The sequence below is a fragment of the Manis pentadactyla genome, chromosome 5 (genome assembly GCF_030020395.1).
Source record: "Manis pentadactyla isolate mManPen7 chromosome 5, mManPen7.hap1, whole genome shotgun sequence".
Classification (NCBI taxonomy): Eukaryota; Metazoa; Chordata; class Mammalia; order Pholidota; family Manidae; genus Manis; species Manis pentadactyla.
In genome coordinates, this window is record NC_080023.1 from 167,564,971 (window position 1) to 167,581,563 (window position 16,593).

A 16,593-nucleotide genomic window follows, 5' to 3' on the forward strand; every position below is an offset into this window, starting at 1 on the left:
GTGGATGAGGGCAGAAGGTAGGGGCAGAGAGATCCTGCAGGCCAGGGTCAGAAGTCTGGATGTGATTCTGAGTGAGGCGGGGACCCCATAGGACTGGCTGGAAGGTTAAGCTGTGGCCTCTCACAGTTGGGGCCACAGAAGCCTCCTATCAGTGCCCCTATCATCCAACTCGCCCATTTCCTTTCAATCTCAGGGCTGCAGATGGCAATACAAAGGCCCAGGAGGCAGAAACGCTAGCCTGGGCCTCAGGCCCTGAAGGCACAGGGATCCGTTTACACTGGACTCCCCCTCACACCCACACCCAGCCCCACCTCACTGCACACTCGGCCTGCTGGGCCTGAACAGACCTCGCTGCCACCACAGTGTCCCTACCTCCCCCAGAGGCAGCCACAGCCTCCTCTCTGGCTTCCTGGCCCTTCCAGGACACAGGGTGGCAGGAGCCCGGGGATCTGGGAGTTGCTGTGCTGGGAACTGATCAGTTAGTTTTAGCTGCCCTCCCCGGACCTCAGTCTCCCCACCACACAATGACAGGATGGACCAGACCAGGGTCACCCAAACAAGTCACACTCCTTGACAGGGTTTGCACCACTCCAGGGCGAAAATGAGGAAAATGCGGACCTCTTCCATGCACGGGTCATGCTGGACACTGTAGACTCTGTGGCCAGCCCCGCCATGACCTGAACTCAGGGATCTGGGCAGATGATTTAGGCTCTCCAGGCCTCAGTTTTCTCATCTGTCAAGTGATGCGTGTAAAGAATCAGCCTCACAGGGCTGTTGTGAGGACTAAGGCCTTAACACACATTGAGCTGACCTGTATGTACATACATAAGTGTCATAAATGTGCCCATGGGTGCCAGTGACTATCTGTCTTTTCTTCTGAAACTGTGTCCTTGTCATTTTTTGGAGCAGTTGAGATGTCTTTTCTTTTATGAAATTCTAGTCACTTAATAGCACCACCAAAACCCAACGAGCTCTCCTTTTTGCCGCTGCCCCTCACTGCCTGAGCCCACATTCCTCCATCCCCTCACTGGCCATCCACACCTTTCGGCAGGTCCCATCAACCCCAACCCCCCAAAGCTATCCAAGTCCCCACCTCTCCCTTACCAGGCCACCACTCTCTCACCGGGGCAAAGACCACAGCCTCGTGCAGGCTCCTCCTGCTTCCCTCATCACACACCTGCCCTCCATCCAGCAACCAGAGAGCTTTAAAAACTCCACATCCAATCACATCATGCCCCTACTTAATTCCCCACTGTCACTCATCTTAGAATAAATTCCAGAGCCTCCCATGGCCTTGTGGCTCTGTGAGACCTGGTTTCCACCAGCCTCTCTGACCTCATCTCCACCCTACACCCTTGCCTCATTAGGCCCCAGCCTCACTGGCTCTCTTGCCAAGCTTCTTCCTACCTCCAGGCCTTTGCACTTGCTGTTTCTTTTGCCTAGAATCTTGGCATGTGGGCATCTGTAGTCAGGTCTCAACTCTAAGGCCAGAACCTCAGACACCCTCCTTTCAGTCTCCCTGAAGTGCTATTACTCCATCTGCTGATTTCTGTCATCATATTTACCACTCTCTGACATAACCATCTTTATTTATCAGTTTATTATCTGTCTCCCCAACTTGCGCCAGCTTTGTGAGCTTTGGGGCTTCATCTGTCTTCCCCCTGCTGTATCCTCAGGGCCTGGAATAGAGTCTGGCATTACTGAAGGGAGGAACATACAGTAGCGTAGTTTTTAATATATGTTTACAAGGTCTAATAAAACGTTAAAAGTCCTGGGTTGGTCTCCTAAACATTTTGTTTCTCTGGTCTGTGAAATTCCAAGGCCTGGAAGCCAGAGGGCAGAAGGGCACCGGGAGCCTTGCTCTGCTACACCCTCTCTGGGCAATCGGCAAGGCCCCTTTATTGGCCTGTGTCTCCTTCACAACTCATGGGCTGAGCCGCATGAACCCTTGGGAGGCCCAGACACAAACTGTCACATTCAGTCTTTGCAAGCATCCCAAACTGCTTCTTTGCCCACAGGTCCTCAGAGTTCCCCGGGCCACCATGAATGGCTGCCCCAGGCCCAAGGGCAGGGCTCCCCTCAGGAAAGGGGGAGCCGCATGGGCTCACCTGAGCAGGGAACTGTAGGAGAAGTCGAGGAGACCCATCTCATGCCAGCCACTGCCCGCTTCTGTGGTGTCGCCCAGGACAGTGTGGAGGTTGGCATACATGGCTTCTGTGAGCGCCTGGAGGTCTCTGTGGAGGAGCGTCCTGGGGCAGGAAACAAATGAATCAGAGTACAGCTTCCCAGGAGAAACACACGCACACAGGCATCCCCTTTCCAAACCTCAGGGTCCCAGAGCCCCAGGTCTCCACTGGCAATGGGGGCCTTTGGAAGACTGGCTTAAACAAGATGAAATTACTATGACCATCGTCAACAATAATGATAAAACTCACTATGCTAAGCACAGTGATCTCATTTCATCTTTGGACAACCCTAGGGATAATAGTTACTATTAGGATTCCCATCCTACAGATGGAGAAACTCGGGGACAGAGAGGAAAGTGACTTTCCCATGGTCACCCAGCCAGTAAGTGATACCTCTGAGATTGAAGCCCTGATCTGCCCAACTCCAGACTCTGAACTTTTGACCATGATAGTCCGTCCCTCATTGGGGCACTCAAGCTTGGACAAGAACCCACAGACTTCCAGAACAGAGAACTAGGAGTTCAGCCCTTTCTCCTTGAGACCCGAAGTTAGGGAGACCTGCTTGGATAGTTCAAGTGTCCTCTGATCAAGGCCTGCTAACATGCCATGACTCCAAATGAATGTTACATGAGGAATAAGGGCATCTGGGATGGTGACCTGGTCTCACTGCATGTGCCCAGGAGTCTGAGGGGTGAACCAGTTCTGGGGAGTTGTGGCTGAAGCAAGAAGCCCCCTCCTAATTCCTCATCCCCACCACCCGAGGCTCCTGCTGAAACTCATCCCTTGTCATATGTCCTCTACCTCAGTAAATGGCATCAAGTATCCCTAGTTGCCAACTTGGGAGTTACCCCAGACTTTTCCGCCCCTGTTGCCCACCATATCCTGTAGGTCTAGGTAGCTTTAAGTCTTGCCAATTATAACTCCCAAATATCCTTAATACTTTTCTGTTTTCTTTACCCCTATTCCCCTATATCACTTTAGTCCCTTGTCATTACTCCTTATCTTCACCCTCAAATGTCTTCAATCCCTCCTTCCACCAAGCAGCCCAAATCATCCTTCTCATTTCCGGATATGATCACATTTACTCTTCTGATCAAAATTCTGCAGTGCTCCCCATTGTTTTCAGGATAAAATCTGAACCACTGCACTGGATCCCAAATTCATTCATATTACACTCAGATATGCAATGATATAAGTCTCCTCTGTTTCCTAGAATGGACTTGATCTTGCTCACAATGCCCCCACCGTGCTGGGCAACAGGGGCAGGTAACTAAAATTAATTCATTTTGATAAACTCAGTAAAGTCCAAACGTTTATTTTAGACAATCTCTAAGTAATTCAGTAGGTTTGAGTGACTGTTTTTCCAATTCTTTTACCCTTCCCTTTCTCATTTTCAGGATAACATTTGGATTCATAGGGATCTTATATGAACTTCATGGCATTGAGGGAGGGTCCCCTTAGCCATGTGGTCCTTGGGGCTGTGTCAGTTGGCATTTGCTGAGATGTGATTGGTCTGGTATAAATCAGTGATTTACAAACCTGTGAGACTAGATTTAGCTATTACTGAAACCATTTTACAGATGAGGAAGGCGAGGCTTAAAAAAAAGATTAGGTAACTTGCCCAAGGTCACAAAGTTAAGTGGCAGAACCAGGAATCAACACCACCTTGATTCTGACAAGCACTTGGATCTGTGCCTAGAATTCCAGACATAAGTTACTGTTGGATTTGGGATCACTGAGTCTTCAGCTTTAGGGATATGCTCATCCACAGAGTGTACGCAGAGCGGGATGAGGAAAGGGCCCAGCTCAGAACACTGAGAAGTGATTGGCATGTGAGGTTAGGTAGGAAGGCCTACCTGACAGCTCCTGCCCAAGCTGATCTTCCTTTTAGGAGAGCTTCTGGGATAGAGAGTTAGGATCTTCTAGGATGGAGAGTCATTCCATTCTAGCCAGAACTGAGCCATCCCTCAGAGTACCCCATTCCTTTCCGTCCTAGGCTCCCCCATAGAAGAGCAAAGCACAAACCAGTGATCAATACTGGTGCATGAACTCAATGAATATGTCCAAAGAGCTTGTGTTGGCAGAAGCGCTCCCCCTTTGGAGCTAGGGAACGTGAAGCCAGCTGCAGATTCTCTGAAATGGGCCGGATCTATACCCAGGTGAAAGTGGATGTGCGGGGGTATGGGGGACTCACAACAAAATGAGGAGGTTCAGTCTCCTACCAGATGTGGGGAGCCCAAAACCTTCCTACAAATTTCAGAGACAGAGGCCTCTCACAGATACCAAGGGGCAGTCTCCTCAGGTATGGGGGTACAGGGGCTTTGGCCTTTCTCAGAGGTTGAGTGTGAAGCTCTTCTAGATGTGGAAGGTGCTAGAAATCCCTGCAAGAATGGGGCCCTCGCCCCCGCCCCACTCCCTCAGGAGGGATCTGAATAGCCCTTCCTCACCTTTAGGATAAAGCTGTAAAACCCAGGCTTGCTAAGGATTACCCTCAGACTATGAATTCTTCAGTGGTGGACACAGTCTTACTTCCTCAGTATCCTGGGTAGAGGAGAGTGGGCTGTGGGATCTGCCAACCTGGGTTCAAATCCCAGCTCTGCCACTTACTAAGAGTAGACCATGGGTAAGTCACTTCACTTCTCTGAGACTCAGTTTCCTCATCTATAAAATAAGGATAAAAATACTACTACTTGAGGCTACTGCACAGAGATGAAAGTTTCCCATCAAACACCTGGAAAATGGTGGGTGTCCTCAGATGGTGGTTGGCATCATTCCATACCCCCCACATCTAGGATGGTAACCAGCACACAGTAGGTCCTCAGATACTCACAGATATAATGAATGCACAGTAAATGTGCTCACACGTCCTCTTGTTGATACAATTATTCCTTATGTTTCTTAGCTGTGTGACCTAAGGAAAGTCACTTCTCTTCTCTGAGCCCATGTCCTCATTTATAAAGTGGGGCTGTAAGTTACTTACCCTCCAGCATTGTTGTGAAAACTTACGAGATTGTGCATGATGCCTGGCATAATGTGAGGACTCCAAAATGTTAATCACCCCACTCATCTCCCTTCATTTCACAGACAAGGAAACAGAGGCTCAGAGAGGGGAAGGGATCTGTCCAAAGTCACAAAGCTCGGAAATAGTGGAGCTAGGACTTGAACCTAGGTCTGGCTGACCCAAACCCTGGTCTCCTCCTGCTAAAATGAGAGCCGCATCCTAAAAGAGATAGAAATGAGAAGTAAAGAGTTCTTCTTCACCCCAATTCTTTTTGGTTATTTGTTGTGTGTTCTGTTGTCTCAAAATAAAATGTCTTTACTGGCCACCTGTTGTGGAGACGAGCTCAGCCTACACAGGACCGGGCCATGCGGGCAGGAGCAGGTAGCCCAGCCTGGCCCACTGTCTTCAGCCACTCACGGTTTCATCTTGGCCTTTTCATCACTGGGGTTGTAATGCGGAAGCTGCACATCAAAAATCCTCTCCATGAGAAAGACAGCATAGGTGTGGAAGTCCAGCTTGCTGCGAGGCTCCCATACCACCGTGTCATAGGAGTGTGGGTCCAGGAGGACAGTGACATACCTGCCCGCCACCAGCACCTGCAGGAAGTCAGCAGGGATGGAGTGAGGAGCACCGCCATGAGCAGCAGCAGCTCTCAGCGGTGCGGGGCCTGCCCTGTGCCAGGCACTGGCCCCACCAGGTACTCAACAGAATGTTCTCTCTCGTCTAATCCTCACGACTTCCCTATGAGGCAGGAACCACCATTCACCCATTTATAGCTGAAAAGTGAGGCTTAGGAAAGGCACATGATGTGCCCGAGATCCTTTTGAACCAAAACTTGTGCTCTTAGCCACCTGACTCTTAAGCTCATGCAATAGTTATCTTATTGTCTTAACTGCAGCATCCAGGAGAAAGTTGCCCACAGAAGGCAGCAGATGGATGTTGTGTGCATCACAGGTGGATAGATGGATGGATGGATAGGTGGATGCTGTTGGGTAAATGCTAGGGGATGTGCAAGCAAAACCCACTTCTTCGGGAGGCTGAGTTCTGTAGGTAACATGCTACCCAAGATGGGAAGCATGCAGCACTGGGGGGCTGTAATCCTACAATTAACAAAGGTAAGAGCATTTTCCCTCAAATGTCTATGGAGGGGCCACACAATTCCAACTACCCATTACCTCTGCCTCATTTCAAAGTGTGGTCTGAGTCATGTTAATCAAACTCTCTTATAAAATTCAGGCCAGTATTATTAAATGGATGAATACATGGAAGGATATATCAGTGAATTTATGTTTGATGGAAAGATGGATGGATGGGCAGCAGAGGTTGGCTCGAAACTAAATGTATGGATGAATGTTAGGTACATGGAAGTCAGGATGCTAAGCAGAATTGGGTTAACAGATTGAAGGATGAATGCTGGATGGATGGAAGTTGAAAGGATACATGGAAGGTGGAAGGATGGGTGGTGGTTGTTTGGATGGATGGATGGATGGATGGATGGATGGATGGATGGATGGACAGATGGATGGAGATATAAACAGGTGTATACTAAGTGAGCAGATATTGGATATTGAATGGATAGATAACTGAATGTTAGGTGGATAGTGGCAGATGGATGAAAAGATGGGCAGATAAATGGAAATTGGCAGAAATTGAATATATGGCTGAAAGTTGAATGGATGTTAGGTACATAAATGGAAGGATGCTGGATAAATGTGGGTAGACAAATGGAGGGATAGATGATGGATAAATGGATGGACAGGCAGATGTTGGGATGGATGAGTGCATAAATGGAGGTCTGCTGGAAGTGGAATATATAAATGAATGTTGGGTGGATATTAGGATGGAAGGATGCTCTTTAGATATCAGATAAAGAGGCAGGATAGATGTTGGATGAATGGACCAATGGCTGTTGGATAAATCAAAGTTGAATGGATGAATAGAGGTCAGTTGGATGGATATACAATTATTGGGTAGACATCAAATGACCACATAGCTCCATGTTGGGAAGATGCTAGAGGGATAATGAGGGGATGGATATTAGATAAGTGTTGGATGGACAGATGGATAGAAAGTTGGCTGGACCACTGGATGGATGTTGTATGGACACGTTAGTGTACAGAAGGATGTAAAGGAATCAGCAGACACCAGGTGTAAAAGGCCCAGCTGCTCATCCCCTTCAATCACAAGAAGCACAAGGGGCACTTACAGTAAAGATATCACCATGTTTCTCCTTCATCCTAGTGAGGAAGCTGGCAGCATCTTTTCCAAAGTCCAAGGCATAGCCCAACCAGGGGATAACGCCCCGGTCCAGGGGAGGCTCGCCAGGTCGCCTGTAGAAGCCACAGCACTTATCACCATTTGATAAAGCAGGAAAGAAGACAAAGAGTATAGGGCATGGTGTGATTTTAAATGGAAAGGGCAGGGCAGGCTTCCCTGAGGAGACATTTGAGCAAACATCTGAAAGTGGTGAAGGAGGAGCCACATAGACATGTGGAAGAAAAGCCTTCCAGAGGGAACAAGTGCAAAGACCTTCGGGCTGGATCACGCCTTCTGTGTTCAAAGAACAGTAAGGAGGCCAGTGTGGCTGGATTGGAAGGAGCACAGAGAAGGTGAGGCCAGAGTGGTAACAGGGGCCAGACCATGCAGGGCCTTGTAGGCAGCTGTGAGGACTTTTTAGTTTTTTCTCCAACTAAGGTAGGAGCTGTGGGAAAATTTGGAGTAGAGCAGGGACAGCATTTGGCTTCGGTTTTTCTAGCATCCTTGTCACTGCTGAGTAGAGGATGGACTACCAGGGGCTGAGAGCAGACGCTGGATGACAGTTGATGTTGATACATGTTAGGGAGCCCAATCGAGGTGGTCACCTCTCTGTGGGTGGGAGAGCTTTGCAGAACCCAGTAGGGTAAGAACAGAGGGCTCTGCCTGAGCCAGCATGGACCAGGGTTTTGGTCCTCTCACACTCCCTGCTATGCCCCCAGAGAAAGGATGAACCTGGCGAGGATGACTGAGAGGCAGAAGGCGGAGGAAGGGCCAGCCTCGTCCCTGACCCCTGAATGCCCCTCAGCAGAATCTAAGTTTCCTCAAGTGGCCAGAGTCCAGGGCCATGGCCTGTGGGGATGCCCCAGGGGTACACGCCAGCTCAGCCATGGGGAGGGAAGGTTATGTGTATAAAATTCAAGGTCAGAATCATCTGTGAGAGCAGAGGGACTCCTGAGAATATAACAATATTTGTAGCTCACTCTGGTAGACAGAATTCTAAGATGACCCACAATGACCCACACCTTCCCACTGAGTAGGGGACAGATGATACAGTTGACTTCAAGAAAGAACGATTCTCTTTTGTGGGCATGACCTAATCCAGGCGGGGACAGGGCTTAAACAGGACAGGGCTCTTCCCAGAAATAGAGACTCAAAGCATGGGACAGATTTGACACAGGGAGATTCTCTGTTGCTGGCTCTGAAGATGAAAGGGGCCACGTAGCAAGGAGTGCAGGCGGCCTCTAGCAGCTGTTAGTGGACCTTGGCTGACGACAAGCACAAAGGGGGAGCTTCGATTTACAACTGCAAGGAGCTGAATTCAGCCAGATTGTTCTCCAGAGGCTCCTGATAGGAAGGTCGCGGGGCTGACATCTTGATTTTAGCCTTGCAAGATTCTGAACAGAGAGCCCAGCCACACCATGCTGGACTTTTGACCTACCAAACTATGAGCTAATAAATGGGTGTTGTTCAGAGCTGCTAAGTGTGTGGTAATTTGTTATGCAAGAGATAACTAATATACTCGAGCTTACATTGCACTTCCGCTGGGCCCTGCCCTTGGCCACGCCCACGATGTATGGGCATCTCAACTCATCCTCCCCACCTGTGAGGAGGGACAGTTGGCTGGGAAGGACTACGTGACCACAAAAGAGGCCCCACAATATTGCCAAGGCGGGTGCTCACAGTCTGCTGAGTAAGTGGATCGTCTCATCTCTTCTTCCCACTGTGGATTTATTCACTTGTTCACCAAACTTTAACCGTGAAGCAGGCATTGTTCTGGGTGCCAGAGATACAGCAGTGAACAGGACAGGCGCCCGAGACGCCTGACTTCACGGAGCTTACGTGCTAATAAGGGAAGACAGACTAATAACAAAAAGGCAAAACATGTCAGAAAGTGAGAAGTGTGATGAAGAAAAAAAAAGGAGCTACAACTCAATAATGAAAAGACAAAAAAACCCACTTTAAAAATGTGTGAAGGATTTGAACGAACAGTTCTCTTAGGAAGATACAAAAACGGCCAGTAAGCACATGAAACAGTGCTTAACATCATTAGTCTTTGGGGAAATGCAAATCAAAGCCACAATATGATACCACTTCACACTCACTAAGTGGTCGTAATTTAAAAAAAAGAAGGAAGTGCTGACAAGCATGTGGAGAAACTGGAATCCTCACCTACTTCTGGCGGGAATGTAAAATGGTGCAGCTGCTTTGGAAACTAACCTGGCAGTTCTCTGAAACACTCAACATTAAACAGTTCAGCAATCTAACCCCAAAGAATGAAAAGCATATGTTCATACTTGACTTTGTACACTGTTGTTCATAGTAGCATTATTCATGACATCCAGTAAGTGGAAGCAACCCAAATGTCCACTGACTGATGAAGGAGAGACAAAATATGATATAACCCTGCCATGGGACAGTACTCGGCCATAAAAAGGAGTGAAGTACTGATTCATGCTGCAGTGTAAGCACCTCAAAGCCATCATGCTAAGTGAAAGAAGCCAGACACAAAAGGCCACGTATCGTATGATTCTACGTGTACGGAATGTCCAGAAAGGCACCCCAATAGAGACACAAAGTAGTGATTGCCAGAGGCTGAGGGGAGGTAGAAGGGAGAGTAACTGCTAATGGGTACAGAATTTCTTTTGGGAATGATGAAAAGTTCTGGAGTTAGTGGTGATGGTTGCACAATCCTGTAAAAACCACGGAATTGTACACTTTAAAAGGGTAAGTTTTATAGTACACGACTTACATCTCAGTAGAGAAAAAAGGAAGAAGGGTGGTGTGAGACAGTGAGAGTGGCTGGCCTGGAGGTGTCAGGGAGGGCCTCCCCACGGAGGTGCCACGTGTGCAAAGATGTCCCGCAGGGGAAGGGAGCACCGGGGACGAGCGGGGAGAAGATCGCAGGGCAAAGGCGCACTCGGTGAGGTGACGCCCGGAGAGGAGAAGACGGGGGTGGGAGGCAGGAGACCATCTGGGAGACGCCCTGAGGACCCTGGGGTCTGGCTTTTACACCAAGTGGGATGGGGATCCACTGGAGGGTTTGAAGCAGGAGCTGGGAAGCACTGTGAATATGCTTTTCAAAGGTCCCAACAGAGAATGGAGAGCCCACAGAGACCCTCCGGGAGAACACTACGGGTGGGAATGCAGGCCCCAGCGTCCCTAGGAGCTGGGCCTAACATCCAACCCCCACCCCAAAGAAGAAAAAGTGGGGCTTCTGTGCCACGCCAGCACAGAGTTCCAGGGGATCCCAGCTTCTCTGTAGCCTTCTTCCCCTCACCCTCTACCTTCCTCCCTCCCTGCCTCTGGTTCCTGTGGTCTGGACCAACATGACCCAAGAGGTGGGACAGGTGGTAGATGGAGAGAATGATCAGATCTGAGGACCAGGGCTGGGGAACGATGGGAGCAGAACCGAAGATGAGGTCTGAAGGCAACAGGAAGTCCCACACGCTCCCCTCTCCCTCACCCCCGCTCTGCCTCTGAGCCCATCCCTGAGGAGACTTGCAAAGTTGCAGCTCTGGGATTTCCAGGGGGTGCCAGGGCCCTTCCTTTCTCTGCATCTCCTTGTGAGCCACTGAGTCCAGGCAGCTTCTCCAGAAGGCTCCACTCCAAGGAAATGTGTCACACGGGCAGAGCATGGGGTTGGAATAACCTGTTAGCATGGTGCGAACCAGCCCTCTCCCAGCCCAGGTCTGAGAAGAAAGTCTGCTTTAAACATAAAGTGCGCAGACACGGCGACTTCTGCCCAGGGGGTGGAGGGCATGCTGTCTATGAGCCCAACTTTAGCACCACACTTCCTGGCTTCAAATCCCAGCCATGCTTTTTTCTGGCTGTGTTACTTTGCTTCTCTGTGTGTGAAACCAGAGCAGTAACACTACTAACCACACTGGGTTGTGATGTGGACAGAGAGTTGTAAAACAGTGCCTGGCACCTTGTAACTGCGGAGCAGCTGGGGTGGGTCTGAGAAGCAGAACCAATCAGACTTCTGTGTGCCATTTACTGAGCACCAAGTATCTATCAGGCATATCCATTTTCCATGTTTCCTGCCGGGTAATACCGGCTAACTTAATGAGCTCTCACTGTGTGTGAGGCACTGCGCTAAGCACTTTACCCCAGGACCTCAGTGTATCCTCCCCTAACCTCTTGAGGAAGGAACTATATTACTACTTTTTTACAGAGAAGGAAACTGAGGTTCAGAGGGGCTGAGAGGGGCTTGCCCAAGGGCCCACCACGGAGCACCTGGGTTTCTAGTCCAGGCAGTTCTGGCTGCAGGGCCTACATTCTTGATGCTGCCCTGGTTCCAAGTCATTATATCGGAACATTACATCTGCATTTTGCAGTTGGGGAAACTGAGGTTCAGCAACCTGCCCAGATGTAGGGCCTGAGATTTGGGGCTTCCTTTCTCTGCCCTTTGCCCAGGCTGTCCCCGAAAGAGCCAGGTGTTGTATCTGGCAGCTTTCCTCTTTCCCCAGAAAAGCCCCAAGAAGGCGCAGACAAAGGCAGGAAGCCGGGAGCCGAGACGTCTGACCCTGATATGGTTGGCCGGCTCTTCCAGCCGCAGACCCTGAATCCAGCTCAGGCCCAGGCCACATTCCAGTGACTCAGTCAGCGGCCAGCAGGGGCAAAGGAGGCTCTATTTTAGGGCCTGCGGTCTCTAGCCTCACCCACTGTCACTCTCACTGTTTTGAATTACTGCCAGGCCCTGGGGAGAAGGATGTAGGGCTGGACCCTCTCATCCCAGCTCCAGCCCACACAGCCGACTGATCGTCGCCTGCCCTTCCCGATTCAGATACCAAGGCACTTTTTCTGAATCCCCCCTGGAGCTTTAATGCCCATTATGTAGGTTCCTCCAAAAAATGCCCTTTTCTCACTGGCAGGTGCCACTGCCAGCCTCCTGTCCTGTCCTGTCTCTCCCACTCAACCCTTTGCAAACTGGGGGAAAGAGCCACGGTTGGGTATCATGCACCTTTGTACCCTGAAATATCACACCTTCATTGGCTGGAAGTTCATGGCAGCAGGCACTTGTTGACCCCAGCAGCACCTAGAACAGTGCCTGGCACTGTCAGATGAGTGAATCACATACACAGCTGGTGCTCAGTGAGCTGGTTTCTGCCTCCCACAGTTGCTAAGAGTGTTATGGGGACTAATGTAGGTTCAGCACCTGACACCCAGTCCACATTCTGGATTGCACAGAGCAGAAGCTGTATTAGTTTGCCTGTGCAATGCTGGTGACTCATCCAACCTCTCTGCCCAGCACTTTCAACTGGATTCAGGGTCTCAGGCTCTGGGAAGACTTAAGGGAGTAACAGCAGGGGTCTGGGTTCTGCCCAGCTGGGCAGGGACAACCTGAGCTTCTGTTTAAACTGCTCATCCCATTATTTCTCCAGAGCTCACCCAAAGACTGTCTGCCATTAACCTTCTTCCATTACCCCCTTCTTTCCCTCCAATGTTCGAAAAAGCATGTGACCATCTTAATCTAGTTTTTGTTTTCCTGTTTCTGTAATAGATATGGATTCAGAGAATTGTTTCTCAATATAAGACAAAACAAAGCAAGTACAGTGATAAATAGACGCATGTTGGAGAGGCAATAGGGAGTAGTGGTGTCGGTGGCGAGGTTTAGAGAGGGCTATACTACCAAGTCCCAGGTAGGTGTTGCTAGATCTTCCAATATTTCACGAGAAACTGGAAATCTGGCATTTTGTGGGTGGAATTTTCTCTCCGTGTACTGTGGGGTACACAGCAGACCCATCTAGCCACAGACTACCATTTGGTGACCTCTGGTTCATGCATGTCAGAACAGGACACATTTATTTGTGCCTAGAAATTCAATATCCTACAAGGGCCCAGATGTGCTGTTGAGCCATCAAGAACCCTCACCTGATACCACTCTGGTCACTGTTCCCCAGAAAAGGGGCCTCCCACCCAGGAAACCTCTTCCAATGCCCCCTACAGTAGCCACAAAAGGCCAAAGGGCAAGGCAGGTGCCCTCAGGCTGGTGAAGTTGGCTGGGGCCTGAGAGACCAGCTACAAGAGCCATCGCAGAGTACACACGGAGAACCTAGGGCCCAGAAAGCAGGAAGAATGTTCCTGATACCCACACGGTAGATCGTTAGCCCCAAGGGGCACAGACGTCAGACTCCGAGTCCCCAGTCCAAGGCTTCCTAATTCCTCTCTCATCACCTCTCCTAGGAGAAAATGCTCACAGTTCCTGAACTGGGTTTAAAAATCTTTGCCATAATTGGAGAAATTTGAATTTGCCCTGGGAATTAGATGATACTAAGATTTAAAAAAATATATTCTCAGGCAACAGAATAGAATTGAATTGTCATTGTTTTTTGACAGACATTCTGAAATATTTGGTGGTGAAATATTATGACAACTGTAATTTTAAAAAAATTATCAAATCAAGGTGATGGGTACATATACTATTCTTTTTATTTTTGTGTATAATTGAAAATTTTTTAGAACTAAAAAAAGCAAGGAATAGACAGTTGCTGACTGGGTGAAGTAGTGCTTTTTTTTTTTTAACTAGGAAAAGCATGAATTTTGGAACTGACTAGATGTGGGATATAATTCAATTTTGTGTGGCCTTAAGGAGGTCATTTTGTTTTTCTAAGCCTCAGCTGTTAAGGTTGGGCACAGGATTTGCTTGTTTTGACCCAAACTTTAGATCATGGTCTACACATTACCAGTGTCATCCAACTGTTTCCAACACTTGATTGACTGCCCTTCCTTAAAATCTAATGGTTGTAGCCTCATCTCTTAGTATCTTATTAACCTCATGTGGTTCTAAGACTTCTGGTAGTTCAGATTACAAAAAAAAAAAAAAAAAAGATGTGGGAAGAGTGAAAATTCATTTTTCCCGGGAAATAAAAATTCTTGTAGCCCAGATTTTTAATCCAGGCAGACACTGGGCAAGTTGCCTAACTTAGCTGTGAGACTCAGTTTTGTCCTCTGTAAAATGGGAGTAACAAGAGTGCCCCCCCCACGAGCTGAGCTGCGAGGAGAAAATGAGATTGGGGGACTGAATTGGGGTTCCCAGGATCCATACAACTTCCCTCCAGCTACCAGTGACCCCTCTACCCACACTTCTCCTCAATATCCACTTGTTGACCCTCCTAAGCCATCCACAGATATAAAAATCAACAAGTCACCCTCAAAGATAAATTAGCTCTCTGGACTGATAACAAGAATGAGTTAAAATAATGTTTTAGCAATTCTACTCTCACCTGCTGTTATCATCATCCCCATTTCAAAGATTAGGAAACTGAGACAGAGAGTGGCTACTCAACTTATTATTAGATGCTGGGAATTTCCATATGCTGAGCACCCAGGCATCCTGCCTCCCAGAAACCACATATTTTATAGCTGCCCTCATCTACCCCAGAAAAAAAGCACAGATCAAGTGCCCCACAGGAAGACCACAGCACATTGTCTCAAAGAGCAAAACACCTAAAACCCCATCAATAGGAACAGGAATAAAAAAGGAAAAAAAGAGTAGTATGGAATATTACACAGAAGATCAAAATAATGAATTAGATCTCCATGTAGCAACATGGACGGATGTCAAAACTAAAATCTGGAGTGAAAAAAGCCAATGTAAGTCTGAAAACATCTCTACACAGAGTTTCCAAAAAGCTTGGCAACTTAGGAACAATAATTCGTTTCTTCATAGGGAAAGTAGTTGTTGCCTCCTTTTTCTCTCTTACTTTTTTCCAGGCAAATGATTAAATATATGATTTTAAATTTCACTTGAAAATGTGTCTAGCAGTTGAAGAGAAATATCTTGAGCTTATTATTTGGAAATTCAGTGAACATACTGTTTAAAAGTAAAAAGTTTTCAGAAAATTTCTGGAATTTTCAGAGACTCTGATTTAAACACACCAACACTTACACTGCCCAGTATTATCTACATGCTCCCACATATATGTGCAAGAGTAATTTTAAAAACAGCTGGGGAGACTAAGGAGCTAGGACATGTGAAGGCAGCATGGTACCTGGACCGGATCCTGGCACAGAAAGAGGACATTAACGGAAAAACTGATGAAATTAAAATAAAGTCAAGTTTGATTAATAGCAACAGTTGTTGGTGTTTTAGTTTTGAGGAATGTACCATAATAATGTAAATGTTGACAGTAGAGGAAACTGGATGAGGGGTATTTGGGAACTCTTTGTACAACCTTTGCAACTTTTCTGTAAATATAAAACCAGTCCAAAATAAAAAGTGTACTTTAAAAAAATCTGGAAGTTTCCTCCCAAACTGATCAACAGGAAAGATTTGGAACTGTCAGGAAGGGTGATTAGAAGGGCTTCAGTCTTATCTATAACGGAATAAATACTTGCTTTAAGTCAAATATATCCAGCTATTCTTCGTGCAATTCACTTTAATTTTAAATATCTTGTAAAAAGTAAAAGGCACACTGCCATCTCCCTGATTTGAGGAGTCTGGGTTTTACTTTTTCTCCTAAATTGCACATTCTCAGTGGGGCAGGAAAACCTGTGGGATTCGGAAGCTGGGACGTCTGAGCCCGGGTCCGCCCTGCGGGCTGTGGGACCTCCGTGGGGACCCCCTTTCCGGGCCTGACTCTCCCCGGCAGAGGGAGACCCCGAGCACACCGGCCCCCCGTCCGGCCGGGGGACCCCGTGGACGGTGGATGCGGGGCCGGTGGGGGGCACCCCTCGGCGCCCCCGCCTCGCCTCGCCCGTCCCGTCGCGGCGCGAGGAGCGGGGCGCCCAGTGCTGGGAGAGCGCGGAGGCGCGGGACCCGGGGGGACGGAGGCTGCGGCGCGGGGCGGCTGCCCGGGACCCCGCCCCCGCTCCGCGCGGACCCCGCCGCCGAGGGGTGCGGGACACTCACCGCGCGCGGCGCGTCGTCAGCAGCAGCAGCAGCAGCAGCAGCGCGGCCAGGAGGCCGGAGAGCGCGGCCCAGGTCATGGCCGGAGCGCGGCGGGCCGTGCGGCCGGGGGCCCGGGGTCCTCTCCCGCCGGAGCCGGCCGCCGGGGGCGGGGGCGGGGCCTGGGGGCGGGGCTCTGCGGGAGGGGGTGGGAGAGGGGGGAGGGGCGGGAGTGCGGAGGGAGGATGCCAGGAGGCAGAGAGGCTGGGAGTGAGGGGAGTGGGGAAAGGGCGGTCACAGGCGGGGTGGCCATTGTCGGG

At 49.1% G+C, this 16,593-nt stretch overlaps 1 protein-coding gene across 1 annotated transcript in view; it reads right to left on the bottom strand.

Annotated features, from left to right (window-relative positions):
• Positions 1–16,455, bottom strand: part of PTGIS (prostaglandin I2 synthase) — a 41,363-nt gene extending 24,908 nt beyond the window's left edge. The window contains exons 1-4 of the mRNA XM_036902020.2: positions 16,298–16,455; positions 7,394–7,517; positions 5,605–5,783; positions 2,109–2,249 (exon numbers count right to left, since the gene is read on the bottom strand). Coding sequence (XP_036757915.2) covers positions 2,109–2,249; positions 5,605–5,783; positions 7,394–7,517; positions 16,298–16,374 — 521 coding nt within the window. The 5' untranslated portion in view covers positions 16,375–16,455. The remainder of the gene's footprint in view (positions 1–2,108; positions 2,250–5,604; positions 5,784–7,393; positions 7,518–16,297) is intronic.
• Positions 16,456–16,593: the final 138 nt, after the last annotated feature.